General features: G+C 40.1%; 1 protein-coding gene across 1 annotated transcript in view; it reads right to left on the reverse strand.

Annotated features, from left to right (window-relative positions):
* TM9SF2 (transmembrane 9 superfamily member 2) overlaps positions 1 to 18,951 on the reverse strand; it is a 29,780-nt gene extending 10,829 nt beyond the window's left edge. Inside the window, exons 1-11 of the mRNA XM_058855654.1 lie at positions 18,690 to 18,951; positions 13,959 to 14,026; positions 12,788 to 12,881; positions 11,962 to 12,089; positions 5,852 to 5,981; positions 4,146 to 4,270; positions 3,169 to 3,280; positions 1,218 to 1,297; positions 1,025 to 1,133; positions 769 to 901; positions 398 to 517 (exon numbers count right to left, since the gene is read on the reverse strand). Of these exons, the coding sequence (XP_058711637.1) occupies positions 398 to 517; positions 769 to 901; positions 1,025 to 1,133; positions 1,218 to 1,297; positions 3,169 to 3,280; positions 4,146 to 4,270; positions 5,852 to 5,981; positions 11,962 to 12,089; positions 12,788 to 12,881; positions 13,959 to 14,026; positions 18,690 to 18,821 (1,231 nt within the window). The 5' untranslated portion in view covers positions 18,822 to 18,951. The remainder of the gene's footprint in view (positions 1 to 397; positions 518 to 768; positions 902 to 1,024; positions 1,134 to 1,217; positions 1,298 to 3,168; positions 3,281 to 4,145; positions 4,271 to 5,851; positions 5,982 to 11,961; positions 12,090 to 12,787; positions 12,882 to 13,958; positions 14,027 to 18,689) is intronic.
* Between the last annotated feature and the right edge of the window lie 224 nt (positions 18,952 to 19,175).

Genomic DNA, 19,175 nt, shown 5'->3' on the forward strand with positions numbered 1-19,175 from the left:
CAAGGACTGAGGTTCACGATTTGTGGGTGCAGGTTGTGTGTCACCAAGCAACATCCATGGCTGCAACTAAATGCAGGCTTACACCATCCCCGTAGTGATAGGAAACAGAAGCAGAAAACAGTCTGATGTAAAAATGTAATGATCTTAGTACTAATACTATTAAATTTCAAAATACAAATACACAGCAGCAAGAGCAATTCAGGGTCTTTAGGCTTGATTACATCGAAACCAATGTAACTATATTACATGTTCTATATATATTTTCTTTTGTTAAGTACACTTCTCCAAGTTGCCCTGAGGGAAGCTACAAACAGTGCAGCAAAATAAAAATCAGTTCTGTAATGATAATTTATGTTAATGAACTTAAGCCTTGTCATTTTCAATAACTATTACTCACATTTGTAGAATCTGGCAGCAACATAACCGGCTGGAGTTCCAAGCAGTACCCACAAAACTACAGCACAGGTCATTAGAGCTCCCCTGTTAGCAGGTGACAAAAATCCGAGGCAAGCAAAAACTGTGAAACAGAGATGCACAATTTTAGAAATTATGTTAGAAACCTTAGACTGTATGTTTGATTTAAAGCCACTACATCAGTTATCTTAAAATCTGTGCATACTAAGTTACATGTCTACTACATCAGCTCAGCTGTTTCTAATGACTTTTATGAAATTTCTAGGCAAAACGATACTGCTATTTTTACTAGCACCATGCAGTTAGCAGTGAAAAATCATGTACAATCAACTAAATCCTCCCCACTTTACTTACACAGAGTCACAAAAGTCATTATTAAGATTTGTGTGCCAGAGCCTAGAAAAACTGACAACAGCATTCCTTTTCTTGGAGGCCTGAAAATATCACCGTGAACCAGTTTCCAGCCAAATTCTTCTTGAGCATCTTCCTGTAAAAGAAATACACCTATTTTAATACAATTGATTGCAACTTAAACAGCCTGTTACGGTTGCATACTTAACTGAAAAAAATAAATTCAAAATAAATTTTAGGAACTACATTTTAGACTTACAGTGGAATCCATCTGATTGTATCTTGCAATATCTTTATGCAGTGTCCTCAGCATAATCATAGCTACCATTCCAGACAGAAAGAGGACAATCACCAGGGAATTCATAATACTGAAAAGAAAAAAAAAAAAATTAATGAAAAGCATCATTCAAACTGCAGTGTAAACACTTCAATGCAGTAAACTTCATTCTTACCTAAACCACTGGATGTGAGTGTGAGGCATGGATTCCAAAATATAATCCCATCTTGATGCCCACCTGATATTTTTTTCTTCCTGAAAGAGTAAACACATGAACTTCAGATAGTCAGTATGCAACTCCTACATTTAAAAGTTGATGTCTGTGCAAATAAATCTTAAATCTCATGACTAATTGAAATTTCAATTTCCATGCCTTACAGGGAATAATTTAATAACAGCTATCTAGAACAAACATAAGATTTGACCATAGAATCTAAACCAAAATATTTTCTGAATCTGAGCACCTGTGTCTTCTTAAGACATTAAGTCTTACCAAATTAATTTAATTGTGCATACTCCCTTCAAGAACTTTATTAGTTCATCTGGAACGGACTAGCAGAATAATGAAAGAACATGCATTTTTTAGCACATGTAAGTCCGTGTATGAAGAAACTAATCTATGCTATACAGTCTCCAGCATCACACTTCACTCTCTAGATCATGCTCTGTCCAAATTATCCTTTGTTTTCATTCAACCTCATTTCAGTGCCAATTACCAATCCCATGACAAACAGCTTTTACTCCAGGACAGGTGGGGAAACAAGACTACAGAAGTTACACTGTTAATAGAGGGAAGCAAATTATTCCTTCAGCCATTTCAACAGATTATTCAAAATTAACATTCATTAATCAGAAACACTTCAATAAAACATTTGCTTCATTTTGCAGAGTAAACAGGAGAAAAAGGAACAGACAGTACTAATCAAGGTGAAGATTGCTATTAAACAAACCATAAACACTACTATCAAAGAATAAAATTGGCTAGGTGCCTGACAGGCTGTTATTTCAGTAATTTATAACATAAAAGAGTGTTCCAGTAAAGCCAGGCTTGGAAAAAAAAACCAGTAGGTTACAAAATTTAGTCAAGATCATTTATCTATTTCACTCATATAACAAAACCATGTCTCAAAGCAAGCAACAAATTTCTAAAACCAGTTATCAATGACTCTAGACAGAACTGCATTCTTCCTCATATCTAAACTGCTTTTTTTTTTTGTCTTCCTGAGATGACCTGGTCTGCCAACCCAATGGAAATTCAGAAGACTACCTCCAATTGATGTAACACTGTGCACAAGACAGTTGCACACACACAGCTGGGCACGTCATTTTTAAGGACAAACAATAAAATAATATGAAGCTGAGGTCACTCTTAATTACTAACTTCTCACAGGTTTCCAGAAATACTTGCTTTTCAGCATACAAATTCATTTCTGCACCATAACTGATATGATTTCTCAAAATATAATTATACAGTATATACATAATATAATCCCTCCTGAGTATATTTCTTATACTATTTATTGAATTTTGAACTCAGAGTAACACAGAAACAGTTTGAGAAGGAGTAGGAAATTTTGATAAAGTTTGTTCAGCAAACTCCATTTACAGAAAAACAAAACGAAATCAAAACCTCCTCTCTTGTTTGTCAGCAGAATGAGAAAACTTGAGCTATCTGCTGCCTGCAGTTGCCTGATATACTGCTCTTCCTGCTACTCTTTTGCAGGTTTCAATGGGAGGAAGACCTTGGAGAGAAGGCAGCTTTTGTAACAGGAGGGCAGAAAATTATCAGCTTTAACCTACCTAAAACAGCAATTTGCCAAAACACACATTTCTCAGACTTTAGAACTTGGATTGAAAAATCATCAACCAGACAACCTAGCGAGATGTAGAAAGTGTGACTCTTTTAAAAACCACATATGTGTTTCACATCCACTCTTTGTGTGTTGGTATGCAAAACTGTAATGTATGTGGTTAAATCCCAAGCCACCTCTGACATTCCAGTTCAAATAAAGTTTTAAAACTACAAAATTACTATTCTGAGCTAATTTTTAATTGTCCATCTTTATAATTCAGAGTATTAATGCTTGATTTTAAGAGGTAACTACCACAGAAATCTTAGTACTCACATGAAAAGTAACTGAGTATGTGTACGCAATTTTGACTTCTCCACTAGCCTTATTGCTTATGTCCATAGGTACTCCTGAGCAATCGGGGTTGTCTGGATGAGTATGCTTATAACTGCGGGAAGAAAAGACGCAGAATGAAAGCCACTTCACTAACAACATTCTTAAGAAATAATTCATCCATCTTAGAATAGCATACCAAGGATTCTTCCTTAAATATAAGATTTGTACTTAATGTCTCATAAATTTCAGAACTCATAAGGAACATATCCTAAGCTCAGGAATCTCTGAAACTTGAACTTGTTAAACAAGGTTTGTCTCTTCTAAAAAGAGCACAGTCTCTAAAGCAGAGTACCAAAAAGAAAGAAGCCTTAGTATCGCTGTGAACCTCCAAAACATTTAGAAAGTTACACCACCAGAATTACTAACTTCTGTCAGCAAAAAACACTTTCAACTGTACCAACAATACAACGAGCTCAGTTATACCATGAAAGACAAGATGCTAAGAAATAATACAACAGACACCAGTTGTGCAAAAGCCACACAGACACCAGAACAACTAGTGAGTGTATCCGTGAAATCCTTCTATTCAAATCCTGATTGTTGAAGACTTCAAATCTTGCACTCCAGCCAAGCCTGCAGCAGACTCTGGTGGCCTATTCTGATAGAAGACAGATTATTCCCTGGTAGGGAAATTAGGGTTCTACATGCATGTACACACACACACACTCATCACACCCCACAAACAGAAGTTTTATTTTATCTTTTCTTGGTCCAGATAGGAAAAAGTGCACCAAGGTCCATCAAACTCAGAACAAAATGACATGAGACTGTCCTAACTACACTACATAAATCAACAGGAGAGGTAATCTAAAGGTCACGTATCTGAAAGCATTTCTGACTAGCAGTAGGTTCCCAGATCAAAGCAAGTGTCTTGGGATGGATCACTTTTTGATGACAAGCCATTTTCAACTACTAACCTTTTTGGTTCAAGTTTAGCAGCAACTAGTCTTGCTCCCAGAGCTTCATTTTCCACAACATGGTAATATATTTTTATGTCAACATGGTTGAAAATATAAAAGGTATCTTTCTCATGAAATTCTGACTGCAATGACAAAAGGTTATATTAAACAATCAAAAAATATAGACATCTCAAAGCCTTAGACAGAAGCCAGCGTAACAGAATTTTAGACTGCATACAGTTTTTCTGTCAAGAAGTTCTCCTAAAATATGAATGTGAGATACTGGGAATTATAAAGACGGTAAGTGTCTTCTTGCATTAAAAACACAAGTTAGAAAAGTCAATGCTAAGAACAATTGAAAAGTAGAAAAAATAATTTAAAATATTTAATATATATTTATTAATAAATTTCTCTAACTGAAGAAGTCCAATTTTATTTAAGTAGCAAACTGCATAGATAAGTATGTGACAACTCCTGTTACCAGAAGCATTTCATAAATATCAACTATTTTAAAAGAGTAAGTATATTTTTCAGAAATTAAACAGAACCTCCCAAGACAAGCAATGCAAATAAATGCTCTCTGTGACAGAATCACCTTTGAAACTAAAGATGCACAGGGATGAACAGCAAGCAGCAGCCAAGAATGCTGAATGCAAACCTCAGGTGAAGAGAAACATCACCTTGGAATTTAGTTAGTTAAAGAGACTGTTAAACTCACAAGTAATTTAACAGCTATGTTTACTGAAGTTCAGTTAGTACCTCTTAAGGGTTCTATCCCCATCCTTTCTATAGAGCACCCCAATTACAGTAATAGTTACATAAATGAAACATTCCAAGAATAGTTACATAAGTGAAATGTTCTTTACAGTACATCTGTTACTCCTTCAAATTATTTTCCTTTCATTAAAAGCAAGTATTAAAACAAGATTAAAATAATATTGTCAGATTACATATTTCATCATAAATGCATCCATTCATATGGAGCCCCTGATCTCATTATGGAGGCAATTAAACAGAATTGGCAATCACAGAAACTGTTATCTTTGGTAAGATCTATTAAGTAAAACGAAGCATTTTGAAAAAAAACAAAAACTTATTCCAAGTTCTCAGTGACCTTGTCATGGAAGAGGTCTGTGGTAGTCTAAAGACTTCCTGTTGTATTCTTATCTCCATATTCCTATCTCATACTGCTTTCAGCGCACTTATGTGGATCTCCACCACTATAGCATCTATCACAAGAGAATCTTTGCTTATGCAGAAATCTCGTATTATGTTTTTTCCATCAGCTCCCAGTTTCAGGCAAAGCAAACCTTCGAAAAGTATGCAGAGGTACAAACACACCTATGCAAATTTACTTCCATGAAAACACTTCTATCCCACAAAAACGTAAAGTCCAAGGCTTCAAACATTTCGATTTCTTAGGCAATGAAGGATAACATGCTTTCCTTCACCTTCACCCTCCACATGTAATAAATGCTATGCATGTTCATCCCTTGATCTTTCAGAGCCCTTCTGTACTATGCAGCATAAGAGACAAGGTTCCTAGGTTTAGATCAGGCTTTCAAATTGAGGTATTTGCATAGACCAAAACATATGCCTGTTTTTAGGCAACATGGGTTCTTAAAATAGCAAGGAGTCACCATAGAAACATGACACAGGAGAAATGCTAGTCTCTAAATTAGTAAAAAGGGGATATTAAAAAATATATAATTGCATAAACATACATTAATAACACAGGCGTCTTTTGGACGGCCATCTTCTGTAATGTAACAGCCAATAGGAAAACCGGGATTACAGAACCTCTGTCCATCTTCCACATCATAACACCACGTCACAGGCATGTTGTCCACAATCCTGTAAATGACATAATGACACTTCACAAGTTTTCAAAATACACAGTGTAATGGAAACCAAACTGGATTAATGTTAATCTGACTTTGCTACATTCATTACTGGAATATTAACTACCAGAATATTACTACCCATGGAATTGCACTGATTACTAATCCAAGTTCCAAATGAGTTACAAGCACGGAGCTCTTCAACTGAAACCAGTCTATTCACCGCACTGTTTCATGAAGCTCCCTTACAAAAACAGCCAAAGCAGAAAACTTGCCCAGTCCAAAGTCATAACAATTTCACTTATTATTATTTTGTCTTTTAAAAATGGCCAAAGTCATCAAATTTGCTAAACCAGCTAAAATTGACAATTTCAAGACGAAACACAAATTTGAAAAAGTCTACATCACATATTATTAATTCTCCAGCTTCCTCATTGCTCTTCCATTGCAAAATACATTTTTCATAGCACTCCTAAAACTTACTTTTGCTATTTAAGTGAATTCCTAATCATTAACCCCATTTATAGCTACCAAAGAGTATGCAACATTTTAATTAGATGATTTGCATTACCAAAAAATTGTAAGCCACCAAACAACTGGAAAAATAATAACTTTCAAACCTGCTGCTTTTATATTATTGCCTCACAAGATTTATATTCATATCACCTAAAACCAGGGGATTTTATAGGTCATTTTCAATGAAAAATTCATGGAAGCGCACACTCCCATGATGAGCTGCAGAAAGTTATAAGACAGTAAGATACAAACTGTATCAACCATGCAACTAACAGTACAAATGTCAAAACCAAAACCATACTTTCAAACACAGAAAAAGGATCCTGCCCCCTCATAAAAGGAACTAGTAGAAGACCCTAAAACAATTTGTTTTGTGTTTTAACTAGATAAAAGATAAATCCCCTAAACACGTGATGTAAAGAAGACTTAAAATTCAGTATTAATTGCCCGCCCAAGGTATATTTTCAAAGGTATATTAATATACTTTATATATGAAAACATTAGACAACTGCCACATTTTGTGCATCCCTAAATCAAAAAAAGGATACCCCACTGAAAGTTAACACAATTTTGTACAACTTACCAAGCTACTGAATGTCTTTACAATTAAGTGTAAAAAGATACTTTTAAATACCTAATTAAACACAGGAATTATGACTTCAGATAACAAAAACAAAGCATTTTTTAATCTGATGCATATTGGAACAGTCTCTAAATTAGTACAACTTTTCGAAGTACATCAGCAGATGAGGGAGAAAAGAGTAGTATGTGCTGCCTTTATCCACACAACAGAGAGAGCTGCATAATCCCAACCAGTAGCTACCCAGCAGAAATAAACCACAGTACTCTTGGGTTATATTGACACAATAGAGAAGGTGAAGACAGACCCTACAAAAACAAGACTTGCCAGGTTTTCAGGAGATTGTGAAGACTATCACAGTTGCAAGCAGCAGCAACAACAACCAATTCCTACTGACTTCACCATACTATTACAGGGTACAATGAAGTTGCACATAAAGAGCTATTCCAGATTTAGCTTCATTACACTTTGACCATATTATATGAGGCCAGTGGCATGAAGTTCAACAAGGCCAAGTGCTGGGTTCTGCACATGGGTCACAACAGCCCCATGTAGCACTACAGGCTGGGGCAAGAGCGGCTGAAAAACTGCCAGGCAGAAAAGGACCTGGAGTGCTGGTCCAGAGATGTTGCACACGAGCCAGCCCAAGTGGCCAAGGCCAGTGTCATCCTGACCTGTACCAGCAATAGTGTGGCCAGAAGGAACAGCGCAGGGATTGTCCCCCTGTGCACAGCACTGGGGAGGCCACACCTCAAATCCGGTGTCTAGTTGTGGGCCCCTTACTATTAAAAAGACAATGAGGTGCTGGAACGTGTCCGGAGAAGGGCAACAGAACTGGAAAAGTGCTTTCTGATGAGTGGCTGAGGGGGCTGGGGCTGTTGGGAGCTGGAGAAAAGGAGGCTCAAGTGAGACCTTACTGCTATATTCAAATGTGTGACAGATGTTCAAGGTGGAGGTCAGCCACTTTTCCCAGGCAACTAGCAGTAGGGAGAGAGGAAATGGTCCCAAGTGGTTCCACAGCAGGTTCAGGTTGGATATTAGAAAAAATTTCTTCACAGAAATGGTAGTCAGGCACTGTAACAGGCTGTCCAGGGAAGTGATGAAGTCATCAACCTCAGAAGCATTTATAAGACTAGATATGGCACTTAGGGACATGGTTTAGTGGTGGAACTGGCAGTGTTAGGTTAATGTTTGTATTTGGTTTGCAGGGTGGCAAGGTTTTGGTTAGCAAGGGGTATAAAAGTTTTTGTAAGAACTGCCAGAAATTTTTGTAAGAACTCCGAAGTCTGAGAGAGCCAGTGTCAGCTGTCTCCAACACAGACTCCCTGTTGGTCAAGGCTAAGCCTGTAAGTGACCAGATGCAGCACCTCTGAGAAACAGGATTTAGGAAAGGGATAAACAACAGCATCTGCAGCTGAAGAGAGGAGTGGGAATATGTACAACTCTGCAGACACCAAGGTTAGTGGAGAAGGAAGGGGAAGAATGCTCCAGGCACAGGAGCAAAGATTCCCCAGCAGCCCATGGTGCAGCCCATGGTGGGTCAGGCTGTCCCCTTGCAGCTCATGCAGGAGACCACAGGGCAGCAGATATCTACTCACAGCCCATGGAGGACCCCACATCCAGCAGGTGGATGTGCTCTGAAGGAGACTGTGATCCCATGGGAAACCCACGCTGAAGCAGGCTCCTGGCAGGACCTGCAGCCCCATGGAAAGATGAGCCCACTCTGCAGCAGGGTTGCCAGGACTTATGAACCCATGGGAGAGATCCACGCTGGAGCAGCCTCTTCTCGAAGGACTGCACCCCATGGAAGGGACCCATACTGGAACAGTTCCTGAAGAGCTGCAGCCCATGGAAAGGACTTGTATTGGGGAAGTTCAGTAAAAACTTCCATGGGAGCAACCCCACACTGGAGGAAGGGCAGAGTGCAGGGAGTCCTGACCCTGAGGAGGAAGGAGTGACAGAGACAATGTCTGGTGTGCTGACCACAATCTCCATTTCCTGTGCCCCTGGGGGGAGAAGGTAGTGAAAACTGGAAATGAAATTGAACCTGGAAGAAAGGAGTGGTTGGGAGGAGTTTTAAAATTTGGGTTTATTTCCCATTACCCTTCTCTGATTTGACTGGTAATAAATTAAACTAAACTCTCCAATTAAAGTCTGTTTTGCGTTGATGTGTGATCTCTCACTACCCTTATCTTGACCCTTTCACTACATTTTCCCTCCGCTGTCCACTTAAGGAGGGGAGTGACAAAGCAGCTTCAGTGGGCACCCGGTGTCCAGCTAGGGTCAACCCACCACATGTTTGGACCCTATTATCTTAGAGGTCTTTTCCAATGCAAACAACTCTGTGCTTTTATATTTGAAATTTGATCTCCATAACATATGCTAGAGAGATTGCTTGCTTTTGTTAGTGTTTTCATCTCTTAATCAAAACAAGGCAACATTAACATATTGCAAGTAAGTTTGGTTTGGAGAAAGGCTTTCCTTTACATCTATGCAGCAAAGACATACTGAGCTGTCTTCAAGCAGCAATGCCGGAACAAATTGATAGTTTAAGTAGCAAATCATTTTTCACAGCTAATCTTCAAATTTAAAATGACTTGAAGAGATTATACATGTGGAGCAAATATGCTATTCAACAGTGTTCTTATATGTCTCTCAAGAACATCTGGTGATGAACACTGTCAGCCAAGATATCAGTATAGCGGTTGAGTCCAATTCAGTATGTCAATTCCTAATCTTATTAAGTGGCTTTTGAAACCTTAAAAGTACTTTGCACCATCTGTGTTCCCCAGGAATTTCATGATAAATTGAAGCCGGATAATAAACCTCTACTGAATCTTCACTTATGCTACCTTGTTGATCCCTGTACAACATACCTCTGCACCATACTCCTGGAGCATGCATCATTAATCACAAAATCCAGCCACTGCCACTTTGTGAATCTGTGGCTAAGGAGGACTAACAGACATAACCAGGGATTTTTCTCTGGTTCTAAAGTTTTAGGGCAGTGGGCTGAGCATGAAAAAAACAAAACAAAACAAAAAAAACCCAACCAAACAAAAAAAATAAAAATGCCATTAAAAGAATTAAGAAATAATCTAAATTTCAAGGAAAGATTTCACACTGAAAAACAGAATTATATCTTACTTAAATCTCAACAGTCCCATCAAGTTAGCTACACTGTTTAAAAAAAAAAAAAGTATACTTAAATAAACTAAGTATATTTTTTAAACAATTTAATCTATGGGGAAAAAAACCCAAGCCACTCTGAAGTACTTTTTTGTATGATAAGTTTTACACAGTTCTGTTTCATCTGCAGTCAGCTTAAGTTATGGGCTTTCCTAAAAAAAATTAATTTCTTTCAAGCCTCATAGCCTTGGGAAGCTATTTTTAACTTACACACCAAAACATACACAACCTTTTATAGCTGAGTCTTTGATGCCAGACTCTCATGCATTACTGAAATTCAAAGTGGTGCAAATATTACAAACATATGCAGTATTTAAGAGGAACATAATCAAGTCCAGCATGTTTGAAGCTCCACTTATTTTAGCATTAGGCATATACACTTCAAATCCCTGCAAAAGTAGCTGTACATTTCAGAGTTTCTTTACGGCTTCCTTGTTCACCTACCTAAACATATGACTACTGCCTCTTAACACTTCTGACATAACCTATCAAATTCCTACTACACTCATTTTCAAGAGGTTTCCAGAAATATTTACATCAGTGAACCACAGTTTATCCCCACAAAAGGATATCCCATATCAGTTCCTGAGAACAGTAGAAAATGCACTTGTTGCCTTTTCAGCTATTTCGAAATTGAAGGAATGGAATGCGAGATTACAGAAAAACAGTTAATGACAGTGGCAACAGTCAACCTGCATTTTTACTAAAATACCCAAAAAGTTTAAATCCGATTTGATGAAGACCAACACATTTCTTCCCATAAAGCACGAGGCCCATATTTGGAATTAGAGTCTACCTATGAGTGACATCAGCTAATTCTCATGTATTCCTTGCCCAGACATGCCTCAGGAACTCATACCCAAGTTATTCCTTCTATTCTTGTACCTGAAAGCTGCTGCTGGCAGAGCATGCCAACACATCAAGCACTAAATAAACACTGATAATGTGGCTGGGTATTTCCTGTGTCAAGACTGAGCCTCCTCATATAATATAACAATAAACATTTCACAGCTCTTGGACGTGGGTGCAGCACTGGGAAACTGAAAATCTGCCTGAGACTCAGCACACACATTCAGCCTTGCCCCACCCTACCCATCGGACAGAGATTCAATGCTGAGCTGAAACAGAGACCAAACATGCTCCAAGGTCAATCAGATGGTTACAGAGAGGCTCAGAGAACAGGAAAGGACCAAGTGTTTATCCATTCCCCAAAATTATTTCATTAATTAGTTTTCATTGGCCACCTTTCCCTTCCACATCCACAGATGAGAAACAAACATTCATAAAAGTCTTTTAGAACTGTTGATCCTGTCTCCTGGACACAGCATTTGAAGGTGAGTGCAAGGACTCTTGAGGAAAACAGACAACGCAGCAACACAATAAAGGTCCTGTAACTTTTCTCAAGCTAAGGCAGGACCAAATTCGACATTTACAGGAAAAAGAGCAGCAGTATTTTCCAGTAAGCACAAAGTTTTGTGTTTAGAAACAGATTCATTTCCATTGTTCCTAGTTCTTATACTTCAAGTGAAGGAAGTTTTTTTTATGAAGACAAGAAACAATGTAACATTTTATGCAAAAACAGGAGGGGAGGAAATTAAGTGTACATATCTAGTTTTCCATCTGTATTAACTTGCAAACACAAAAGTATAAACTAAATTATCACCAACATACTACATTAACCAAACTATGAATTTTGATACCAACTTACCAGTGGTGTTGATAATTCAGTAGCATACTTTTTTTCAAAAAGTCTAATTTCTGTTTATCTTCTGGCTTTGTGGTATCATATGTTTTTGTACAAACAGATTTACATGTCTCCCTCTTGTTGAATGTGAACTAAGAAAAATGAAAGACTCATGAGCAAAAAGGTTGTAACAACTGTCTTATTTCAGTATATAACGACTTCTCCCATACATTTAATTATCCATAGTATTATAATGAAAACACCTAACAAATTACTGAGTACATTAACCCTCCAGAGGAGGTTTTTATATTAGTGTGTGCTATAAACCCCTCCTGTGCTCACTGGAGGAGCACTACAGCAAGAGCTCCTTGTTAACTGACTGAAACACATTTTCTGACATGATTTGCCACATAAGTCAGTTGACTTCACAGGAGACACACTGCCACAGGCAGCTTCAACTGGTAACTTTCTCTCCTACTACCTCTGTAGAAGAGAATGTGAGAGCTTCAGTCACCAGAAAAGACCAGCAAGCTAACACCATTTATAATTCTTCTGTGTTATGGCTGCAAGATTTTCAGATACAGTTCCAAGAAACAAGAGTGCTGAGCAGAAATGATCAGGTTTTGTCAGATCCCAGAGAGAGAAGATAACCTGCATAGCATCTCAGGTTACAGCTCCACGATGCAAAGCACACAGTTACAATTACGTTAAACTGGCAGATTTCTATTGTGTGGAATTTCAGATGCTGAAGCTTTCTCAGATAAAGCCCTAAATCATCTTCAAGATTCTGATCTCTTTTGGTTACATTTGAGTGCACACATTACCCAACACCCCCTGTCAGAGAACAAACCCTGTAAGGAGAAGGTTCTATCCTCTCTCCAAACAAGACTTGGCCAAGGTTTTCAGATGGACGCTTCTTTCCTTCTGCTTGACAAAAATCAAACCTGAATTAGAAAAAAGATACAAAAATGAATAAAATGTTCCCAGCTGCAAATAATGTTCCCAAATCAACGTGTTCATCACAAGTAAAGGAACTATACAGCTTTCCCTGTAGACAACAGCTTCTTCATTTAACCTGTGAAGTGTGAAAATCACTATCCTGGTTTGAAAATAAACCAGACAAAACAGAACCAACAATCAAATCTCTTCATCAGCTATTTCAGAAGACTGTAGCATAAATTTCTTTGAATAATTAGAAGTTTCCTATTTAAACAGGGATTTTAGACAAGAATTAAATCTTCACTTAGAGTTTAATAATGACACTAAGAAAAACACATGCAGGCCAGATTCCGGAATTTGAGGAAAACTAAACTAAACTAAAATATAAAATAAAATAGCACAGACAGAGACAGCTCCCTTACAACAAACACTATTAAACACATTAAACTAACACATTTAATAGCACATCCTCCACATTTTTCCAGTCGATTTTTAAATACATCACATTTGTGTTCTTTAAAGTGTAGACATAACTGGTGCTTAAGCTCCTCAATATTAACAGTCAGAATATTCTATATAGCAAAAACTTTACATAGTTGTACTAGGCACTGATACATTTTGTGCACTCCTATGATGTGTACAAAGAAAACATTTAACACCTCATTAAGATAATTGATGGGATGTTCGCACCTCATTACCACTTCAACTCATCTGGCCTCTGCAACTAAAGACAGAGGTAATACTTTGATCTACAATGACAACTAATGCAGTAAAGTATCATATATTTATACACATATATTTTTAACCTTAAGTTACACTACAACAGAGATTCAACCTGCATGAGGGCCTATAAATCCATGCACTAAAGTATGAGCAAAGGCAACTGAGACAAAGGAAGCAATGTAGGCATCCATCTGCTCATTGAAAATTCTGCATTTGTAAACTTATGTTACCAAAATAAATAGCCATGCCTCAGTTGCACACTGCTGCAACAAGACGCAGATATAACTTTTAAGTAAATTAAACCCATCTTTTTAGAAAAACTGACAGTTAAAATAGCACAAACATTATAATATACTTACGCAGTGTATTCGTAGGGGAGGACAGACTCCACTGAGTCAAGTCTGTTCACAAACAGCTCGATTCCAGACTGAAAGAGCAGAGATAATCAGCAGTTATATTTAAAGCACTTCTTCAATTCCCATGGATATATGAAAATAGATTTGTTTGAATAAGGTTAAGGAAAGCTGAAAATGTAGGAATTGTGTAATTGTACATCTTGATGTTTAATGAACTATATCTGCTGTGAGTCAGATAGCAAAGCACTATCTAACCATCACAAAAGCAGTGACCACATGACAAAAACACTTAAAGGCTAACATAACCATTCCAACTACAAGATAGCAGGAAATTGTGCACAAAAATAATATCCTTAGCACAGCTGCCAGTGTTTAATGTATGAAGTTAGAGTCATATTAGTCATCATCACAACTGTTGTATAATAAAAGTATTAAAACAATGTGAAGAAAGCTGCAGATGATACCAATACTTCTCCCCTAATTAAGATGCTCCACAATTTTATCTGTGTAGTAACTAAAAACTGATCTATGAGAATTTCAACGATGTGTTCAGACTGATACATTTTAAGTTTGAACAGAATCGCTTTCCAAAGAGAAAGCAAGGATACCCACACGTACCTTCCCATAAAAGATATTCGGTAACTCTATCAACTCTTGCGTAAGAACCCGAAATTAAGTCTGCTGTAGTTTCACACTAGTTTGGTGTATATACACATTAATTACAGATGGGCTAGCCGCTTCTGTGGAAAGGGAGAGGTCTCTCACTCTTCCCTCTTAGTCTCAAAATCCTCTCCCTTATTCTAGTCTTGCAGTTACAATAAATTTCAAGTGTTTGCCTTACACTGCTTTTGGCAGTTACCTGCTCGCACAGTAAACCAATCCAATGGGCTTAAACTTTAAAAAGCAGTTCTTACTATCACAGCAGGCTGTCCTCACTTTGGCTGGGATAGAATTTTCTTCTTAGTAGCTGGTACAGTGTTGTGTTTTGTATTCGGTGAGCAAATAGTGTGATAACACACTGAAGCTTTAAGTTGGGGCTAGACAGTGCTTACCCTGAGTCAAGGACTTCTCAGTTTCCCAGGCTCTGCCAGCACCGAGGTGCACAAGAAGCTGGGAGGGAGCATGGGCAGGAGAAGCTGACCTGAAATGGCCAAAGGGCCACTCCGTGCTGTGGAATGCCATGCTCAGTATATAAACTGGGAGAGTTGGCTGGAAGGGGACAATGGGCTGGGCATCCATCAGTGGGCAGTGACTAGTTGTACTGTGCAACTTGTTGTGCCCGCATTTTATTCCTCTCTCTCTCTCCCATTCATTAAAATTATTATTATTATTTTTACTATCATTAGTAGTATGATTATATTTACTTTATTTCAATAAAACTGTTCTTATTTCAACTCACAAATTACTTTTCCCCTCAATTCTCCTCATGATCTCACTGGGGTCAGCAGGGAACAAGCAGCTGTATGGCTCTTAGTTGCCAGCTAGGGTTAAACCACAACACAAACTCAGCTGCCTAACTGTGTAATCAAACAAGAGCTGAAGAGCAAAACAAAGGTGAATGCCCCCCAGAACAAGCCCTCAACCCTTTCAACAGCAAGCCATCTATCTTCTTACCAACAGAAGACCACTTCCTCCCTATGAAAACTCCCTCAAGTTTAGCCAAACCAAGAAATTCTGGAGGAAAATAAGAGATGGAAATGTTCACATGTATCTGCAGCTCAGATACTTCAGTTGGGTACTGTGTTTTACTGATACACTTTTAGCTGTCCATGTGCAAGTCAGGATGCAGTCCTGGGAGACACAGGAAGTTGTGTGAGCTGTTAGCATGATCCACTAAGTGAAGACACACCTTGAGGCTCATCTTCCCCCTGACCTAAGCCATGTAGACCTGCTGCTCTCCTCTGGGTAGTACACACTTGCCATAATTCTGTAAGCCACTTCAACTCTCTAAAACAGTAGGAAACTAGAGTGGCAAAAAGTTAGATAGTTTCCTGCCATGTTAAGCTCAAAAAACCATTTAACAGCTGGGTCAATGCAGAGGACAGGAACACATTGCCCAGAGGAAGACAGGAATGAAATCTCTCACTCTCAGCATCAGGGAATTAGACTGCCTCAGCTGGCCACAGAACCATGGCCTTAAATCAGATATTTTCATAGGAGATTTATGTGAATGCTGCAATTTTTCTTAAAAATTATATGCGTTACTGCAGATCAGCATATTTGTTGAACCATTTCCCATACAACACCAAGCCCTTTTAGAACAATCAGTATCTTTTAAAACTGAGTTAAGTACTCTTAATCTTCAGACAAGAATTACTATTTAAGTCTGCATAGATCCCATTCCATTTCTGTTGTTATTCCAACCAAAACCAGAAGAAGCAGCCAAACTGAGTTTGCCCAAGCAGATTAGCAAGAAACCTGCAGAAAGGGGGAAAGCCCTTGTGTCTCATTGCTCTTAGCTACATGCCCCATTAACATCTCATCCCATCTCACCAACAGAGGACAGGAGATCAAAGGGATCATAATAGACAAATAGTAAGTATTGAGATCTGGCATGTGGATCAAAATCCTCAGGCAGAGGAAAATTTACTATTATTGACATTGCAATTAACAGTGATAACTGCAAGAAATCTGTGAGAAATGTAAAAAATGAAGCCTGTCCAAGGAAGGTTAATTTAATCCACTTACATAAATATGATACAGCAATAATCCAACGATATATTGTTTTTCCTTATCAAGGACCACAGTACATTCAGCTGCAGACTACATGGAGAGTATTAGATGTGAAGAGTGCTTTAGACTTCTCCATATGCCTGTGTCGAATATGGAAATTGATAAGAGGTGGCTAATTGCATAAAGAATTTTTGCACTACTACAGCTCTTGAGGTGTTCAGCTGCCTGCTAGTGGTACATTCACATTACCCAAGTACCTCACTTCACATTCATTACATGATAAATTCTCAGGAGAAGACAAATATTTTGTATGTGTTGCATGAAGAATAAAAACAGAGGCTTCTGAGGAAGATCACCCTATAAGTGTCTCAGGATGGTTACAAAAGATAGTAGGCTACATGATTCACCTGACTTAAAAAAATAAATCATTCTTCTACAGGCTTAAAACAGGAATAATCCAAACACAGCAATGTTTTCCAGGGATGTTGTGAAAAAACACAAACTTGCAGCTTGAAAGCTTCAGCCTGTATTTGAAAAAACCCCATTCCTTAAGAGGGTGGTGCAGCACTATAACAGGTCATCCAGGGAGGAGATGGATACTCCATGCTTGGTTGTTTCCAAAGCTTAGACAAAGGTAGAGCTGAGTTGATCTAGTGTTGACAACAGCGGTGCTTTCTGTTCTCTCATGCTGCTGGCATGAGGTTGCAGTATGGGACCTGCTGTAGCCACTTCCAAACATAATTTCTCTGGTACTATAAAAGAATGTCTACAGGATATTCTACTACTACAAGGGAAGAGCCTTCATTATGCGCTTGGCTTATTCCTGGTTCTGCTGATTCAGGACAGCAGAAGGATAAAGTCAGCACACGGTATTTACCAAAAGCATATAGTTTAAGCAGGCTCTTATTCTGAAGAATTATGAAGCAGCGTTTCACGCAACACAGAAGCTGAGAGCTCAGAAAGTGAAAGCCACTTCCTACAGTAGTAAGACTATGGATCGTAAAACTGACTGGTCTTTAACCTTCTCATTCGAGTATTAAAGCACAGTCTGCCATAATTTCCATCACAGCAGCAGGAAACAACTTCAAAAGGTGCCCCAAAGGAGCAAAGATGATTTTTCATCACAGGACATTTACATTAATGGTCCCCACCAATACTCTTACAAATGAGTTATTTCGTTATGTGAACTTCACTCGTCACTTCTGCAGCCATGAAGGTAAGTTTAAGCTTGGACACTCCAGGACCTAGGTACAAGCCCCTACACTTCACGTTCCTACAGCCAGGAAGACACAGCAAGTGTGACTGGATGCTTACTTTGATATCTGCTCTCGCCACCAGCTGCTCACTCCTGCCAAGAACCACACACACACACCCCTCAGCATGACCTGTCACTGCTACCATTGCTGCACCTTTCTTGCAGGGATTTGAAAGGGCCCAGGAAATAACCGGCCGGAGCTTCCTACTTCCCCGACGTGGCCGTAACTTACAGGATGAGCCGACAGCTCTCTCCTTCCCTCCAAGGGATCGTGGTCACTACCCAGCCAGGCCGGAGCTGAGACAGGCAAGTACCTCTGCCATTCCCCTGGGTCCTCCGTCTCATCAATTTCCTTTTCAAGGATCAATGACCATAAACTAAAACACGAGAAGTTACACCTTATGACGAGGAAGAGCTTCTTTACACTGAGGGTGGCAAAGCACTGAAACAGGTTGCCCAGAGGGTCACGGAATCTCCCCCTCCGGAGACATTCATACGCGTTCCTGGACCACGTACTGCCGGCGACCCTGCCTTGGCAGGGGGGTTGGACCAGATGATCTCCAGAGGTCCCTTCCAACCCTAACAATTCCGTGAGTAACTTGAGCACAGCGGGAACCGAACCACGCTCCGAGTCCCCACAGCCACAGCGCCCGCGCCGCCGGGGAGCCTCGGTACGGCACGGCGGGGCGGCTTCAAACCCTGCGGACAAGCCCCACTACACAGCCCCGGCGGCAGGGGGACAACACCCAGGCCGCGCCGCACCCGGGCGGCCTCAGGGGCCTCCCCTCAGCGCCCCCCGGCCTCACCTTGCACTCGGGCTTCTCCTTGCCGGCCTCGCAAAAGTTGACGGGCGCCAGGCCCGGCAGGTAGAAGGCGGCGGCGGGCGCGGTGGCCGCCGCCAGCGCGGCAGCGATGAGGAGAAGGCGCCGCAGAGCCATGTCGGGTCGGGGGGCGGCGGGGCTGGGGCCGGCGGGGCCGGGGGTCGCTGGGCGGCAGCGGGGTCAAGCCTCCGTCTCTCGCCCCCCGCGCCCGCCCTGACGCGGCCGCGCCGCTTCCGGCTCCCCCCTCGCGCGCGCGCGCGACACGTCGTCACCCGCCGCGCGCGGGACCGCCTGACCGAGCGCCGGGGGGGCGGGGCCGGCGCGCGCGTTCGCTTCCGGGGTGTCTCGCGCCCCCGTTGCCACGGCAGCGCGGCCCCGTCCCCGCGGGAACGCGTGAGGAGGAGCCTTGGTGGCGGGCCCGGGGTGCTGATCCTGCCCTTCTCCTCAGCCCGGATGCAGCCTGGGTCCCGT

The sequence above is a fragment of the Poecile atricapillus genome, chromosome 1 (assembly GCF_030490865.1).
Source record: "Poecile atricapillus isolate bPoeAtr1 chromosome 1, bPoeAtr1.hap1, whole genome shotgun sequence".
Taxonomy (NCBI): Eukaryota; Metazoa; Chordata; class Aves; order Passeriformes; family Paridae; genus Poecile; species Poecile atricapillus.